Raw genomic sequence first — 18,979 nt, forward strand, 5'->3', positions numbered from 1 at the left:
AAAGGTTTATGTCGTGTTAAAGCCTCTGCGAGTGTCATATTAGCAACCACCTTTGTGGGAGAACACTTGATAGCAATGGTAACAACTTCTCCCTAGAAAGACGATCTCCTAAACAGTCCCCTTTTTGTGTTCAACCACGCCATTCTAATGTGGAGTGCTAGGTGTGGAGAACTGACGGCCAATACCTTTCTAGGAACAAAAGTTGTGAAAGGCTTTGGGGATGAATTCTCCTCGATTATCTGAACGAACTTGTTGAACCTTGTGTGGTTGTATTCCCAATTAGAGCCACCCACTCTTGAAAGCAGGAGAAAGCCTAAAATTTTTCCACCAAGAGATACACCCAAACTTTACACAAGAAATAAGCATTAAGTACCTAGGACCACTCTAGGTAGTAGTTCGCAAAGGGACCGCACAATTCCATATGTATAAGCTCTAGGATGTGAGAAGCCCAATGAGTAGGCTCGTGAGAGAAAGGCTCTTTGTGTTGCTTGCAATGAAAACAAGCCACACAAGTGGATTGGGAGGGTTTCTACTGCGGAAGACCCTCAACCATCTATTGAGAAGAAACCTACTCAAGAGAAGCAAAGTTCAAGTGCCCATAGGTGAGCATGCCACAACGATGTATCCACTTGAGCTACTAGGGCATGATAGATTTGAAGAAGATGTAGCAAATGAGACTATGACTCGTTCAAAAAGCCACCAAAGTACTTCAACCTGTAAAGATCACCTTCCTGTAGACCTATGGCAACAATCTACAAGGTGCTGGAATCAATGTCCTCAAGAACTGAATTGTCAAAGTACACACCATAGCCTTTCTCTAAAGTCCGAAACACGGAGAAAAGATTGCAAGAGAGCTTGGGAGCATAAAGCACATCTCGGATGGTAGAAGGTTGGACATGAGAAGAGTTAAGTCACATGTTAAGCCTCAAGGTTGGAAGCATCGCCAATGGACACCTTCGAAGAGCTAGGCCGAATATCATGCAGAATAGACCTATCAAGAGTAATAGGAGTAGTGCACCCACTGTCAACCATAGACTTAAGGTGGCAAGAAGAGGTGACTCCGCAAGAAGCTCCTCAATGCCGATGAAGACAATCTCTATGGTGGAAGAGGATCTCTGAGATTGCTTGATAAACGGAGAGGTTTGATTGGCGGGCTTCTTTGCAGAACCACCTTCCCTCTTCTTCTTACGACAATCAGGTTGAATGTGACCTTTGACCACAATAATGCAAGTAAGATCCTTATGAGCAAGATTGTTAGCACGTTTAGAGTCAACTTTATTGTTGGCGGAACCCTTAGACTACCATTTGCCTTCTCCCTTGACCTAAAGAAGGATCTTGAAAGCACCCTGGCTTGTTTTCTTTCTCATAGCTCTATCCTGAAGCATGCTAACAATAGTATACGAATCGAGAGTGGAAGAAAAAGTGACAGTGTCACAAAAAGATGAGAAAGTTTCACGAAATTTGGTGAGGAACTAATGAACAAAGTCTTCATCAGTAGCCTTGCTCCCCAAAGAGACCACCAACTACTTCTGGATGGTAACGAACTCCATGATGGAATCCATGATGTTGGCAGTATCGAATATCTCTGGTTGGCACCAATGCAATCTTCTGAGTAGAGTTCTCTCTATGATTGGCACTTCACAATTCTTCTGCGGTCTCATCATCATTGTCATCAATTTGACGAGCAACAAATGGTTCAATGTTGAAGATGATGAACGCATATGAGCATCCTTATCAAGCCAAGCATCAATCTTAGCCTAAGGAGAAGTCTGAGTTGACTCGACGTCGGCCCCATAGCAATACCCATAGTCGATGATACCAGAGTAGTCTTCATCTGCAAAGACTAATCAAGGTAGTTGGTCCTATCTAGGATAGATTCATTGGGAAGTTGAGGAATAGATGAAGAGATGACAGTTGGTGTAGAAGCTATGGAATCCTCCTCTTGAGCCTACAGCAAAAAGGATACAAGTAGGCGGGGGCTGCCTACTCCCGCCTGGACGCTAGGTGAGGTAAAAGAAAGATGTAGGACAGTAATCCTTGCAGTGATCAATGCACATTGGTTAAGACAGAAGCCGACCCGATGCACGATGAAGGGAGGGAGGACGAGGCTAACGGAGCAAGTGCTCGGTGCTACCATTAGTCCGGAGTAGGGACAACATACAAAAATTAGGGAAATTTAATTAAAAAAAAGGATTTTTGCCTCCTCTGCAGGGATGAAAACGTTGGCTGATAGTCTTCCTATAGAGTGTAGAAGCGCGGGCTTGAGAAACTCGGCGTTGTGAAACCATGAGAGAATGGTTGAAGGTAGCAAGCGAAAGCAGAGGAGAGACTTGGAGCAAACCAACAATGATCCAATACTTAAGCAAAATGAGGAATGAATTAAATGGTAAAAACTCTGTTCTTATATACATCACAAATAGCCAAGTCAGCTAGTAGGAGAAACCCACGATCAGTTTTTTTATTAAAAAAAACCTACGATTGGAAAAAAGCGCCTAAAAATGTGGGGAAAATGCCCACAACTCAATAAAATACATCAAATAAATATGCTACATAAGTGGTGCAATAAATGGCTGTATGCGCTTTCTGCCGGCTTGCCAAGAAGGAGAGAGAGTGATGTGCGTTTCCTCTTCTGCAGTTGCCTCTCACCACCAAGACAGAGAGAGAGTGGAAGCCAGAGAAACCCACGCCTGTGGCTTCAATCGACCAGCCTGCCAGTCCTTTCAAGAGAGCAAATAGCACTTCCTATTCACGATGACAAGCACAAGCTCTATTCAAAAGCTTGGTGGGGAGACCACCACTTAGCACAAGTGAGTTTTGATTTGCGGTATCCAAGGTGCAAAATGGACTGATGGTTGGTGTATTTTCCTTTCTCATCAACGGCCGCGAGTAATGTGAGTGTTATTCCCTCATGATTTTCATTATGGTTTACATATTCGTATGGATGGACTTTTATCCCAATGTCAGATGTCTATGTACGAGAAGCTTTAGGAGCCACATGGGGCGTGGTGCAATGGCACACATAAGGGGCAGAGGGTTAGGGCCGCCCTTGGTGCATTTAGGGAGGATTGCTTGGTACATACCTTCTCATATGTATCTAGTTGATGATGGTTATCTTTTGTACTTGGCTTACTGGCTGAGTGTTGGTGGATATACACATGTGAAAGCCATGTATTCCTTGGCATGTTGATTTACCGGGACGGTGAGTTCTTATTACCCGAGAAAACTGTAGCAAGGCAATGTTCATTGTTATTTGCGTGTAAAAGTAGGCAAAGTTATGAGAAGAGTGGCTTAAGAGCGAGTCATCCCATATGCAAGCGGTTGTAAGTACCTTGCGCATACGTATAAAAGGGGAGTTTCCCATTCACAAGGCATGATACAAATATCCCATTTCCCTGTTCCTCTCTCTTGTGCAGGCATTCAAACCATCTACATATGTATGGCACGTTCATCAGGTTGACACCCAGTGCACAAGTTCTAATCGACATATTCACCAGTCAACCCTACTGGAAGTCAAGCTGTCATGGTGACAGTAAACATGTGCCAGGACGCACAAGTAGCCATTGAAAGTCTCACCAACATGGTGTCCCTAAAAGTGTGCCAACATACACATTTGAAAGGGAAGATCGTAAATTTGTGTAGGACATAAATACCCATATGAAAACCAACATAGCTAGAATATTCTATACATGGGCATTGCGGGTAAAAGCTCTACAACGTATATCTACTCGAATATCCAAGCTGAAGGCTACATATTGCATGAAGCAAGTCTAGCGCCCATGAGTTTCAAAAATTAATTCTAAAATTGTTGGTACATACCAACTGCGTGACTGGCAAGTTCCTTCTACAGAAGCAGCCGTGTCATCACATAAAATATTTGATAGTAACATACAGGCTTTTGGCATAATCAGAGGGATCACACCAATAATTTCAATTTATCAAATTATAGATATATAGATAGATTCTATTACTCCTAACTCTCATATTTCTTTTCTACCTGTTACAGTGCCTGTCTCCCGTAGTGTTCCAATGAATACTACTTGACAAATAGTAGCATTTAATAATCTTATCGTGGATAAAGATAAGAGTCCCATTCTACACGGTTAGTAGAAGTAGCAATGCAAATTGTGGTAGAAAGAAAATCCGTTGGTCTTTATAGGACCGTGAGGGTTCAAGTCCCTCTATCCCCAACAGAACAGGGTAGAATCTCCAATCTATATATAATAGATTATTCAGATCCATATGGATTTCTCACTTCTTCGAACTAGAGGAAGGGGTAGTGAATCTTATATCTTTGACCCAGAGCTTGATCAATTTGGATTAATACCATATCCTTAGACCCAAGGACTTACACGCAGAGTTGTGTTCAACATCATATCACATAACAAGCTGAGCTTGAGGTGAGGATACTGACAGCCTATGTAAGCTGTATGTGTCACGATAAAGGCCATTTATATTATCTCTACCTTTTATGTCTCTGGCGTACTGTTACTTGATATATCCCTCCTCTAAGGAAGCTTATTTCGGTTATTGGAAAACATAAAGAATCATCTACCATCTCTTTGTTTCTCAAACACCCCTATGTGAGTGCAACATAAACACTCTTTTATTACAGCATAGAAAATAAGGCATCCAAGTTCCAGTCCTTAGCTGCCACATTACACCTGGGTACAGAAAGCAGATAGACTAAACTCATGCAAGATGTACATACAATTTATGCCGTTTCTTTACTATGACCTAATTTGAATGATACCTTATCTCAATGAAAATCTCTTCACGTTGTCACGAATTTAAGTATCGTGAATGAGATGCAGCAAGAAGAGCAGCTCCAATACCGGACCCATCTTTTGAAAGCTCCACTGTGACATTAGCAGACACCTCCTCTCCTAACAAATCTGCCGTGGTTGCTTTTATGTACTTCCTGAATTTGGGATAGTGCTCATAGAGCCCTCCGTCCATGGCTACCACGGTTCGCTTTCCTTTACCTGAGTCGTTCTTCATTCTACCACCTGTTGCACTCCCATCCCTTCCAATCTTTTTAAGTACACCAACAATGCCAGCAGCAGCTAGTCGAGCTCCTCGCTCAGCCACAAGGTCGCACAACTCCACAATAATCTTCCGAACTTTGAGGGGCGTGTTCGCTATCTGTCATGAAACCATCATTATCAGCAGACAATCCAGTAGAGTTGTGCACATGTGTGCACGTATGGGTGAGTGTGGATGTGGGTGTGGTTGTGGGTGTGAGTGTGAGTGTGTGCATGCATGCGCCAGGGGATGTGCATATGGATACATGCATGGGTGGGGGGTGTGTGTGCATGCACGCACACAAGCCTGCATGTGTGTGCGCGCTCATGTGCATGTGTCTAGCATTTTTGAACTTACCCCCAAAACATCTCTAAGAATTTTGCCGACTTCTCGTAAATCAACCGATTCATCTTGATGCATTGATGACATATCCGGAGTTCTGCAAGGAAAAGACAGCACAAGACCCTTAGTGGCTGATAAGACCTTGAAAAGAAGAAAGATAAATTGATTGCAGGAACCTTCAAACAATCCACTTGATATCCATCAACACCCAAGCACAACTTGCTCACTCCATTTTGATAAAGTCAACAGTTTCATATGGGCACTCGGTACTCACTAAGAAGTAAAAGACTCACAAAAAAAAAAGCTAGACAAAAGCTCTGATTCTAAATGTGAGGCTACCTGCAATGAAGTTTTGAGAGAGAGCTCATAAAATATCTTAGGACTGACACAAACTCGCTCAAATCACAGCACGTACCTAGCCTACTAAATGTTTATATTGTATAGACCAGCATAAATAGCTCGACAACAAAATGCAATTTGTTGTCCCAACCCTCTACAAAGTATAAATAGCTCAACAACAAAATGCAATTTGTTGTCCCAACCCTCTACAAAGTATAGGAAGAATTAGCATCCATTTGTCAAACCAAACCTTTCCTGCAAGGCTCCTTCCACAAGTAATGGCATGCGAGGCGCTCCAAGGGCTCATGTGATCCTGAAAGGACTCCATGCTAAAACTAGGGCTGGGGGTACTATTTTTTAATGAGAGTTATTTTAAAGAGAACAAATTAATTGCAAAACAAAAGGCCCTTTTTGACCTTGTAGGCAAATTCCTTGGGCTCACCCAACCACATGTACCTTTCCATCATGTTTCATCACGTATAAACTGCTGCTGGTTTCTCTTTGCCCACCATATCCTGATGCTTTCACTTACAATCTGTCATGTGCATGCACGTGGACATGAGGCTAATCCTGGAAGGCAGCAGATAAACATCTAGCTCAGGGGTCTAGCATGGGTCCAGGTGTGCATAGAAGGCATCCAAGTGGACAAAAACCGTGTCGGCCAGATCTGAAATGTTTATGGAGCATAACGGCAGCATATAGAATTATTTGGGATTTTCTGCTGGCCAACCAACACTCGGCCAGTTTCTTGGGCATGCTTGGGCCTATAAAAGGCTAGGACATGGATCATTGTGGACCATCACACTCCCCTATGGAGTGGGGTCCTAGAGTAGGGTTTTGTTACCCCTTTTGGGAAGGCATAAGGCCACAGACATTGTAACCTTATGTATGTCTATGAATATACTGAATATACAACCATCTCTCTCTCTCTCTCTCTCTCTCTCTCTCTCTCTCTCTCTCTCTCTCTATGCTGATTGTTCTTGCATCATCAAGTGTTCCTATGCGGTACTTAGGGCTGAAACAAGACTACCCAGAGCTCGCACACGTCATAGTGGTATTAGAGTATCAGACTCAGCTATATGCTAAGTGCTGTTGGTGTCCCAAAAGAAGTGCACAGGTCCAAGGAGAGAAACACAGCATGTGTCAAGACCCCCCGAACACTGGTTGGTGTCAGGCAAACCCTAGGGGAGAGTTTCATGAGAGTTGGTAGCCAGTTGTGGCTGCCCCAGAAGCTTTTATGGAGCACTCCAAGGGATGAAGTTCATCCAAGGCATGGAGCCAAGGGTGCCAGGATCAGTTTTCAAGAAGAAGGATTCATGGTTGTGTTTAGGGACAGGGCAAGAAGGCAAGGGGACAAAGTGGAAGAGATGCATAGATCTCTACATCAGATTTAGAGTGGATTTAGAGACCTAAGGCTAGGTTTTCAGTGAAAAGGTTGCCAAGAAGGAAAAGATGACAGGTATGGGAGACAATATGTGGAGACAGGAGGGGATGATGACAGACATCCAAGGTCAAAGGTAGGAATCCCGTCATTAAGTTTAGCACGAGGGGATGTCATGTGCATGCACATGCACATGCCTAATACAAGGCTAATTCTGATAGGCAGCAGATAAACATCTAGGTTAGGGCTCTAGCATGGGTCCAGGTGTGCACAGAAGACATCCAAGTGGACAAAAACCCTGTCAGCCAGATCTGAAATGTTTATGGAGCAAGTTGGCAGCGTATAGAACTATTTGGGATTTTTTGCTGGTCAACCAGCAGTCGGCAAGTTTCTTGGGCATACTTGGGCCTATAAAAGGCTAGGCCATGGGCCATTGTGGACCATCACACTCCCCTATGGAGTGGGGTCCTAGAGGAGGGTTTTGTTACCCCTTTTGTCTACGCTGATTGTTCCTGCATCAAGTGTTTCTATGCAGTACTTAGGGCTGAAAGAAGACTACCCAAAGCTTCTGCACGTCACACAATCCTGAACATCTATAGACTTTGTTTCTTCCACTTCAATTACCTTCACAACAAGCATCCTTAACCTTCAGGTTCCCAAGTCATAAAGCATAAAAAACGATCCCTTAATATGTGCTTTTTGATTTTTTTGGACTCTCGAACTTAGTATGAAAACATTGTTCCCCACAACGTAGTCCAGTAGTGCCAGCATGAGGATGCGAATTTGATCCCCGCTCATTGCAGCAAATGGACATGCTTGATGTACTAAAAATTCCAAACATTAAAAAAAATTAAAGCTTTTTTTACATGAACAAAAACAAAAAACAAAAATGGAGGAGAGGAGGGTGGAGTACACATGCCAAGATTCTTTCTGAACTCAGGCATGAGATAAGAGTCACAAGGGACTTCTTTGGGATAGCCGGCCCCACAGGAGGAGAGACGGTATTCACAGGGAGCGTGGCCAGGATGGAGTTATTGTTTCAGCAGCAGCAGGAGACTACAACCCTTTTTGCTAGACTTGATCCACAACACTCAGACTGGCTTTGTTCAAGATCGGAGCAGTCTGGACAGCATCTTCACCTTCTGGGATGCGATAGCTTCAGCCAAGATGCAGGAGCAGGACCTCATTGTGCTACTCTTAGACTTTGAGAAAGCTTATGATAGGGTGGATTGGAGCTTTCTAGGGGGCAGTGCACTATGAGTCGGATGGGATTCCCCATGGAGTGGATTCGTGGAGTCTTAGGATTGTATTCAGCCTCACAGAGCCAGGTTCTCATTCAAGGAGCCCGTGGCGACAGATTCCCCCTCTCCCGTTCGGTTAGACATGGCGGTCCTTTGGCACCTTACCTCTATTCATTGCCGAGGCCATGAGTAGTTTCCTCTTCGCCCAAGAGATTCCCCTCCACACGCCAGAGGAGCTACTGGACTCGGAGTTTGCAAATGACACAGCAGCTTTCCTTGCAAGAGATGTCTGAATCTTCAGAGATTTGCGGAGGTGATAGAGGTTTTCTACCGCACTTCAGGAGCAAAGATCAACTGGCACAAGTTGTGTGGTTTTTGGGTAGGCTCAGCACCCGCCTCGACTCGGCGACCAGTTGAGGAGTTTCAATGGATCCCGAGGAGCACTCCAGTTCGATATCTTGGCTGCCAGGTTGACATTCATATATCTCTTGAGCAACAGCTCGCCTCACTTCTTCTTGGTATTCGGAAGAAACTTTTATATTGGAGCTCGACCAGGCTTTCCCTCGCATGCAAAGTGGTGGTGGCGAACCAAGTACTGCTAGCCACCTTGTGGTACATCACTTCGTGCTGGGCCTTTTCCCGAGCATGCATTGGCCAGGTTACGCGATTGATCCGGAACTTCATATGGGCTGGTAGTGATGGGAGGCCAGCCAAGACCAAGGTGGTAGTGATGGGAGGCCAGCCAAGACCAAGGTGGTGTGGCGAGTGATCATTCAACCACGTAGCATAGGGGGGATTGGCCTCATCGATCCAACTATTCAGAGTCGTGCCCTGCTAGGCAAGTTGATTGTCAGAGGACTCCTTCCTAGTGGTGAGCCCTAGAAGGATTTCTTATTGGCCCGGATTTCAGCCCACACTCCGAGCCTTGGGGGCCTGTGGCCGCAAAGTACCCGATGGATCTTCACAGAGATCAAAGCCCGTGGTTTTAGCCCACCTTTTGAGAACAGATTTGCAACCAGTTTACTTCGGGCTTGGGATCATCTCAAGCCAGCCCTCAAAATTGCCTCGGAGGAGCAACTCCGTCAAACTTTGATCTGGAACATCTAGATCCGTTTACCCAGTGGCCACATGTTGGGGGCCCGGCCCCATGTATCTTGGGGAGCCTTGAGCACGGGACTAGCCAGATCTCTTGGGGACTGCATTGCACACAGACAATTACCCCTGGAGGGGCAGGAGAGCGGCCTGCAGGGATCCAGGGTCGAGATAGGCTCAGCATCAACATTGACTCCTATCCCTCAAGAGTACATACATATGAACAAGTTCACACACACCCAAAAACAACACTTCCTAAGTTCCAAGAATCATGTTGAGCAACAACCTTCCACCCATGCTCCCACCCATTCGTCTTGAGGATCATCGCATTGAGTTGGTCCTTAGGACACAGCCACCCAATAAGTTTCCCTATCACCTTTCTAAGGCATTGGATGGTGAACTAGAACAATAGTTATCTTAGTTACTCCGGCTAAATTCATCCCCCTATCATTCTCACCATTCTCTGCAACCATGTTATTCGTGCAAAAGAAAGATAATACTGCGCGTATATGTCACGTGCATCCCGCACTTGGATGCCACATGGACATATCTGAATAACAGGGGCAAGACCTACAATGGAAACTAGTCCATTGTGAGCCCCAATCCGGGGCGAGTCAACTAGGGTTCCAATCTAAGCGTCCAAGGACAGGTGTACAAGTCTCATACATGGTCTTGGTCAAGTGGGCAAGTCCCACACATGATATAGTCCCAGTGCCTACTGTAAATCACCCTCTGGAATGATGACACGTGTTTCAGGTGTTCGGCTTGTGGCTAGATACCAAGCATCTAAGTAGTACAGCTTGTAGTTGCATGTAGGAAATGCATCAGTGTTGGGGGGAATCCTACACTTTGGGCTAGCTCGGGCAACCCATGGACCATAGATTTGGCCTATAAATACCCTCAGCATGCGAGGCCATGCCTTATAGGGCAGAGGAGCCTATAAGAGGCAAAGAGGCCAGCCAGCCAGCCTCTAGGGGGCAAGGACTGTCGGCCAGGCCTAGATGGCCTGGGCAGCCAGTCGGCTAGCCCAAATGACCTGGCTAGCCATGGAGGCCAGCCGAGCAGGCGGCCAGCCTCAAAGGTGGCCTGGACAAACCCTGGGCAGCAGTATGGACAGCGGCCAGATCAGGGGAAACAAGTGCATATCATATGCATAGCAAAACAGGTCGCTCTTGCGTCTAAAGCTGCAAAGTGATGTCTCTTTAAAGTTAAAGTTGCCGGAAAGTTGGACTATGCACAATGTCTTTCATGTTTCTTGGTTGATGCAATATGTAGGTCCAAGGTGAAGTATGTATCAAAAGAGCAACAACCAGTTATGATCGACTAGACAAAAGTCATGGAAGCATGGTTCAAGTCAAAGAATAAAACAGTTTTATACGAAGTTTAAGGACCGAGGAACCCATGAAGCAGTATGACTCGATGAAGAATTCTTTCAAGACTACCCCAAAGTTATTGGCGGATTATTTGGAAGCCCTGAATCTACCACCAAGCTAAGCGGGAGGAAATGTCACGTGCACCCTGCACTGGGGTACACAGTGACACATTGGCATCATCATGAGTGCAATATTTGTACAGAAGTAGTACCCTCACCCCATTGTTAGCCCTCGATCCAAGGACAGTCAAGCACGAGCTACGTAGATTCGTCTCCGAGCCATAGAGGTCAGTCTAGAGTCAGTCCTCTTAACCCACTTAGAGAACCCCATCAGATAAGTGCATGTAGCAGTCAACCATAGGTTAGGTTTATATCAGAAGCAGTAGCAAGCATGTTTGGCATGCCTATGGGCCAACCAAACGCCCGCCCATGGCTACAGTCATGTTCAACCAGCCTGTCTAAGGACTGTTTACAACCTTGGACAGCATGTCAAGCCAGCCGACAAGCATCTAGAGCAACTATGCTCCGGTCGGCCAGCATACACAACAGGCCGACAGCATGTCTTGAGCATATGCCGCAATCGGCCAGCCATGGGACACAACAACAGCACGTCCGATGAAACAGAGTCAGCCAGCAGCATCATATTGGGCAACAAGATTATTTGTCCAATAAAAACAGGCCGACATCCTTTTTACTAGCCGACCAGTAGTTTAGTTCCATATATAAGCAAGCGCCGGCCTTCAACCATAATTGATCATTAGAAAAGATTATCAAGCAGTTTCAAGTCAGCAAATCAGCACTTCAATCTCCTATCTCTCCAAGGCAAAATCCTTGAAGTCTCTTCAACACTCAACCATCATATGTGGCCCCAAAGAGTCTTTTGCAGGGCCCTTGGATTGGTGGATACTCAACCAACGTACGGTCTTCCTCATCCTTGCATTGGGCAATCATATCACTTGTTCTCAAGCATTGTACAATAGTTCGAAGTTCTCCAAAGAAGTAATATAAGCAAATACTCTTGCTTGCAAGGGGGGCTCTTTAGTGGGTAATTGGGACCCAATATGTGTCGTCTACTCTCTTCTATTCTATTCTCTTCTCTCTCTCTCTACTCTATAAATGGATGCTAAATATCTCCCCAAATAAAGGTATAAAGAAGGCCCATGATCAACCTAAGTGCATGTAACAACTTTGGTAATGAATATTCAGCACCTTGGTTCTTGACGATAGCACAATGTAGCAAAGGTAAGAGTGCAAGAGAGGGGGGGGGAGAGAGAGAGAGAGAGAGAGAGAGAGAGACCAAAGACAAAGTACAACCAATCGGGTCCCAAATACCTTCTGAAGGGTCCCCCACCAAGGACTAGTATATTTGCTTTATTGAATGATGAGAAAAAGACCAACTTTTGTAGGTCCACATTGGCTGTAAATCTACAGCCTGTAGTATCCTGACTCTTGACCTTCAAGTTCATCTCCTGTCTATCCTGGCCCTTGGATACTCTCGGCACTTTGTGAACAATGAAATGGTGCAAACCCTTGGCTCACCCATGCTTATATAGTTCCCTATATGCTGGTCGGTGAATAGACCAACACTTCAAATACGAAAGAAAGAGCATCACAACACAACGGAAGAACTTTAAATAATACAATACCACCGCACTGAGCCGGAACGGCCGGCCCCCCATAGGAACAACTTTATTCACACAGAAGCTTATACAAGATACCAAGGTGCGCGTGCATAAGGCACCAAATTTTCCACAAAGCATCAGCACAAAAACTCTTGCCCAGAACTCAGTCTAGAGCCAAGATACAAACATAGCTCTAGAGGCTATCCAAAACTGTTCCAAAACAGTCCCCAAAAATCAGCTCATAAACCATCCATAAATCAGCCCGATACAGAGCCAAAATCTGCCCCGAACTCCGTGCCAAATCAGCCCCAAAATTGGGCCTCAAAACAACCCACAAAAGAAAGCTACAAAATTTTACTAGCATGGCTTGGCCTGAAAAGATGGCCATGCAGCATGGGATTTTATCCAATAAAGTGACTTATAATATCTATAAGTCAGTGTGTTCACATATCATTAATGATGGGCCGGACATACTATTGTTTTTGAGCTTGGACAGGTGGATAAAAGGAGGCGCCTAGATGAAACTTGGGCATCAAGCCAGGAAAAGCATAAAAGCTGTGATATATTGGGACAAGTTCAATTATTTTTGGGCTAAAACTTGGAGTACAAGCCAAGGAAAGCATAAAGTTGATATTTTGGGCTAAAACTTGGAGTACAAGCCAAGGAAAGCATAAAAGTGGATATTTTGGACATACTCAGCCTCTTTTGGCAAAAACAAAAAGCACCATCTTATAAATAGAGCTGGTCGACTTTATTAAAAGGGGAAGAGGGGTTGTTTTATAGGAGGGGAGGCGCATGACATCAGAAGCGAGCAGCAGCTTTTTGGACTTCTCTCCTTGCTTTGCTGGCCGTACAGCCGGCTACAGCTGAATTCCTATTCTCTCTCGGTTTGGGGCTGGTCGACTACAGCAGTGGTGCTCTTATCTTCCTCTTTTCTGATTGGCTGCACACAGTACAACAGCCACTTGGCTCTTGTCTCTTTCTTGTACTGGTCGTACACTGCAGCAATGGTTCAGCAGCAGTACAGCCGTACAGCAGCACATGGTCGCCGTACAGCATCCCTACACTCAGCCCCATGTGTGGTTTGTCAGCTAGTCTTTTTCCCGGATAGATTATCTGGACAAGATTTGTGTTGATGCTTTGTGGAAAGATCTGGTGTTGTTCACACCTGCACCTTGGTATCTTGTAAAAGTTTCTCTGTCAATAAAGAAGTTCCTAGGGGGGGCGGCCGTTCAAGCTCAGTGTCATGTTCCCTTTAGCCTTGTTTATGGTTACTTCCGATGTGTTCACATCTTTGTTTAGCATCTGAAGTGTTTGTCCATTGATCCGGGTTCCCGTCTGGTTTCATTCGGTGGGCTGAAGAGGCAGTCGGCCTGTAGAAATATGCCATGACCTGTTTTATGTAGCAAAACTGGTGCCTATTTCACATGTGCCATAACCAGCTGCTGCCCAACCTGACGCTTGCTGGCCGCCTAGAATCTCATGATTTAGATGATGGCCGACTGCTGAGCAGGCCCTTCATGGGCTGGACGGCAGCCTGCCCTCGCCTCCTAGAGGCTGGCTGACTGGCTGCCCCACATGGCCCAAGTGTAGGGTAGCATGGCTAAACCCATGGCCCTGCACTCTACGCAGTTCTACATGCAGCTATATGCTCCCTAGGTGCCTTGCATCAGGTTACAAGCCTATCAATGCCCGGAACACCTGTCATCATTCCAAAAGGCGACTCATAGTATGGGTAACAAAAGTTATTAAAGCAAACGCTCCTACTTACGGGAGGGGGCCCTTAAGTGGGTAGATTGGGACCCAATCTGGTGTCATCTCTGCATACACTCTCTCTCTTCATCTCTCTTGTGAATAAAGATAAAAGTGGATTGCTTCATGATCACTAACATAAAGGTATAAAGAAGGTCTTGTTGTGTATTACACCATCAAACCAGTTGCATGTTACAATTACATGATGGCATTGAATGGGATCCAGTATCTTGGACTGTATAATGGTATTTGCTTTGGAGTCCAAGATTCAGCTTATTGGACTACATGTTCCCAATTAAGACAGCAGATGTTGGCCAGATGGTTAGGAGGCAGCTTGTGTAGACTTAGCACCATGCCAAGTAGGATACATATAAGTGTGGTGTGATTGGCCGGTCGTAAAGCTGAGAATTTGCACCCATCATTGCTTTACCCTTCTACCCTACCATCTCCCACACTCACTTTTTTGAGATCTGATTGGCCGCACTCTTGGATAGAAGGAGATCTTTCCACAACACCTAGTGCTCGGGTTACAAGGCTCAAACGGACGCCCAGACAACCTCAGATAGGCCTGGAAGCTGCGCTGTAACCATAGGTCCCTTGCTTAGACTAATATGGTTCTAGTCAAGTTATGGGGTCGCTTCGGTGCATCTAGACCAGTCGTAGGATGGCCGACATAGGCCGACCTATGATACGACCAACCCTAGGTAATATATATAGACAGATTTGGCAGTCTTCTTAATCATATTGAGATCATTGTGATAAGATCTATCTTCATTGCGTTGTGCACCCTTGTTGTGCATAACATCCTCCGTCCGAAGTCTCTCAGATCACCGGAGCGTATTGGTAGGCAGACACCATCAGTTTGTAACTTTAATTTGCAACAGTAATTCAGTATTGTTCTCCACCTCTCTTGCATTAAGTTCTTTGTCTTGTGATCATTCCACGTAATTGTATTTTCCTACACCACACGTGTGCAACACCAAGCCGGCTGTCCATTCATCCTGTAAGGCAGCACACACACGCAGATCTTGTTGTTCTTCTTGCGCAAGCATGATGGCTGTTCTCTTGCATTCAGCTCTGAAGCCGCTGGCTGCACAGAACCTGCTCTGTACGGTCTGCACGTGTACAAAAGTCAAAAGTCGGGCGTTGCACACCTATTCCTCCACCTACTCTTTTATAGGTGAAAGGAGGGGAAATTATTTGACAAAATGGAAGGCCTCTAATCATAGAAGTGCATAAATTGGAAGGAGTAACTAGAAGCAAGTCAGCCACCCACTTTTCGCCTTTAGGAAAGACCCCTTAGCCTCATTTTCAGGAGTGTCTACCATGTACTTATGTGATGACCATTATTAATACATATCCACAAAGCTTACTTGAAATAAAGGACCAATCAGTGCCTCCATAGCTGTTTCTTTTTGCATTGCTTGAACACCGTACACTTTGTGCCCTCTGAATTCAGGTATAAGTACCTAAGCCTTCACCTTAGCCACAAAACGTGTTTTAAGGTATTGGAGATTCAGTTTTTGACATATTTTGTCCCTTAGGGGAAAACTCTAAGATTTTCAGCCACAGAAAAAAAAAATCCAGAACATGTGGACGGTATCCAAAACATGTGTGGATGGTAGGCCAGCAGAAGCAAGCATGTGAAAAGTTTAGAACCACACAATGTGTACAATTACACAAGGATTCATACCACATGAATAGAAACAAATCCTTACCTTAAAATAAAGGGCTTAAACAAGTTGGCTGGAACATCCTCTCCAAAAAGGAAACTTTCGTGGGCCATCCTGAGCAGAACTCTTCGCACTATGTCACCTAAGTACATTCCTGATATCATTTTCTCGAAGCCCTGACCAGATACCGCATTAAGGTTAAGTTTTAACACTTTATGGAAGAGAAGTCACATGAAGAAACCATAAAACTGTAACAAGGAGAAAGCATGATTCTAAACACACAGTACCTGCTCTCCAGGGTTTAGGGATTCTCCATCAAGTTCCTCATCATACACCGTCCTGGGAAGATGAGATGACCAAAAGTTACCCCATTCCATGTTGATCACCTACAAGTCAAGAAGATCATCACCAGCATCAGCGCTACAACAACATAGGTGGAACCAAACAGGGCTAAAGCATCAACTTTTCTAGGGTAGAATCATTAAGAACTGCCTTCCACAAGTTTAGGTGAGTACCATAGAGCCTGATCTTGGTGACTCTCCTTGATACTTTGTTATGGCCTCTGCACGCTCAACGTAGCAAGCATTAGTCCCGGTTCCCAGAATCACAGCCACCATCACATCTTCATTCCAATAACGAGCTCCAGCCAATGTACCAACAGTATCGTTGACCTGCAGTCCAAGCATGACACCAATTCAAATTAGAAAAACAATTTTGTTTTTTTTTAGGAATGATCCTACACCTCACATGATCAAACAATGGTTATGATTACCAAAGCTGCAACCCTCATGTCCAACCCTTGCCTTTTCATGGCATCATGCAAGGCCTGCACAACATCTTTTCCAACCTGCATCAAAAAAATATATACAGCATTCAGACCAGCACAAGGAAGGTACAGCTGATCAAGACATCGATTGGCCTGCCACATGGGGTATCAAATCAGCAGGACTGACCCCATCAGAGATTGCAAAACCCTTTGTCCACTTAATGAGACATCCTGAATCAATGGCTGTCTGCTTTACAGGAAATGAAAAGGTGAATCCAAGCTCCCGCTCCCGGCCAGGCTTGGGGTGATAGCCATCACCCTCTGACTCCACAAAACGTGACAATTCAAGAGCAATGTAATCAAACAATTCCTGTATTAGGGAGTCAAGTTGAGGTTAGTGGTCTATCAGTACAAAAGTAATCGCAATTAAGGAAAAAATGGAAATGCGCCTGATATTTCAACCACATCACATGCTGCGAGGACAATGGTCGTCCATCATCGCTTTTACCTTTAACTTAGCTGCGCTTAAGCTTTGAGCAAATTTGACCAGAGGCACCTGGCCAACCAGGAGTGCATAAACAACAATACCTCATTGGAGCCCACCATAAGTTCTAAAGGAATAGGTACTTCTTCATACTCCTGCCTTAATACTCGCCCTTCTCTGCCACCTAGCTGCACTCGGAGTACTCTGAAGTTGGTGCCCCCTAAATCAAGAGCATAATACAAGCCCTCCTCATCCCTGAAAAAATGATAGCCGTGATGGTAAAACACACTAAAGAGTGGAGTCCCAAGTTCACCTAAAACGCACTAGATAGTCATAAGTAACCCACTAGCTTCTTTGAGTTAAATGCGTTTTTTTTTAATATCAGTACATTCTATAGCCAAAAACATATATCTTTGAATTGAGTTTCCTATACTGAGGCCCAGTCCATAACTTCAGTACTTAAGATGTGAAATATTTTTGAAAACCATGCGTGAGCGAGCTATAGCGGACTCGAACCCATTAGATATCAGAAACAAAGTAAAAACTTGTTAGAAAAAAAAACTGCTTGCAACTTCTAGGTGGAAGTACTGCTCTGCAAATGAGGAAGTACCTAAGGAACCATAGAGAGAGAGAAGCTACAAATGATGGGATATGCATTAAATACCATAGAGAGAGAAGCTGTAGATGATGGGGTACACCTTGGAGCCAGTAGAGAGAAAGCTGTTCAGCTTTCTCTCTACTTAGAGGCGAGAAGCTGTGAATGATGAGCCTCACGTCATCACGGGGCATGCTAAAGGCTAGTAAGAAATGCATTATACACATAACAAAAAAAAGCTTCTTCAAGGAGAAGATGCAGTGTATACATAACAAACAATGCAATATACACATATCAAAGAAGGCCTTTGAGCACAAGCTAGTTATTATGAGAATGCAGTTATGGGGCTAGATCTTCAAAGGGCATGGGTGGAAGAAATACCCGGTGGGCAGGTTATCCACATAGCTGAGCAGCATTTTCAGCTTGCTGCCTCCTTCTGATGCGAGGCCTGCATGCATTTCCACTGTCATGGCATCCACAACGTGGCGCAGGCGGAAGAGGGAAGTGGCACAGTCGCTATGGAACTCCTGCAGGATGCCCAGCGTCCGGTTCCAGTTGTTGCGGCTCCGGATGCGCCTGCTCACCACATAGGCCGCAGCTGCACATGCCACCGCCGCAGACGCAATCGCAATCCCCACCACAATTTTCGTCATCGTCTAGGCAACCTGCTTTTTCTGCTCTCCGCTAAAAACTCTAACCCTAATCCCCGCACACTTCTGCAAACCCTAATCCTAAACTTTGCGCAGCCTTGCAACCCCAATCCTAGTTTCGCCTACTGCTCGTCATTGGAAACCAAACAGTTCTACCCCTCCCCTTCCCCTCGAATCCCAACAGTTCTGCCTTGCCCTAACCCTAAAATGACAGAGTACTGTCTTTAGCTAACCCTAGATGACAGGCCTGTATCCCTAAAAACTGCTTGGAAACGGAAAATGTATCAGAGGAGGATGTTCGCGCTAAGGAAAACAGCTGAAGGCAGGCGCAGCGGGGACAATGTGAGGCGCTGCAGAGATGGAGGGGAGAGGGGAAAGGCCATGGAGGGAGAAGGCAGCGATAAAGGGATCAGGGAAGGCGAGGGGGGGGGAGGGGAGGGGAGGGGAGGTCAAAAATGCATGCAGAAGAGGTGGGATAAGTGTAAGGCCATGGCGATGAAGAAGATGAAGCTCTCTGGCAATAGCGATGGCGAAGCTCTGCAGAGTAGAGCTCAGACTCCGGAGCGTGGCTGGCTATGGCAGCTCCTCTAACACACACGTGCAATAAGAGTGGCCACACGAGTAGAAAAAGGGCCCCGTTTTTATGAT

General features: G+C 45.2%; 1 protein-coding gene across 2 annotated transcripts; it reads right to left on the reverse strand.

The window, feature by feature from the left end:
- Positions 1 to 4,581: 4,581 nt before the first annotated feature.
- Positions 4,582 to 18,948, reverse strand: LOC147614878 (hexokinase-1-like). 2 transcript variants are annotated; one of them, XM_086780211.1, is made up of 10 exons: positions 18,063 to 18,948; positions 17,191 to 17,341; positions 16,790 to 16,972; positions 16,609 to 16,683; positions 16,352 to 16,507; positions 16,124 to 16,222; positions 15,882 to 16,012; positions 5,380 to 5,461; positions 4,751 to 5,142; positions 4,582 to 4,661 (listed from the first exon to the last, which is right to left on the reverse strand). In XM_086780211.1, the coding sequence occupies exons 1-9, from the start codon at positions 18,332 to 18,334 to the stop codon at positions 4,780 to 4,782; spliced, it is 1,512 nt and encodes a 503-aa protein (XP_086636337.1). In that variant the 5' UTR covers positions 18,335 to 18,948; the 3' UTR covers positions 4,582 to 4,661; positions 4,751 to 4,779. The 2 variants fall into 2 exon arrangements, with proteins under 2 accessions (XP_086636337.1, XP_086636336.1); XM_086780210.1 differs by having other exon boundaries at positions 4,582 to 5,142.
- Positions 18,949 to 18,979: the final 31 nt, after the last annotated feature.

This window comes from Cibotium barometz, chromosome 41 (assembly GCF_041138505.1).
Source record: "Cibotium barometz isolate CiBa-2024 chromosome 41, ASM4113850v1, whole genome shotgun sequence".
In the NCBI taxonomy this organism is placed as follows: domain Eukaryota; kingdom Viridiplantae; phylum Streptophyta; class Polypodiopsida; order Cyatheales; family Cibotiaceae; genus Cibotium; species Cibotium barometz.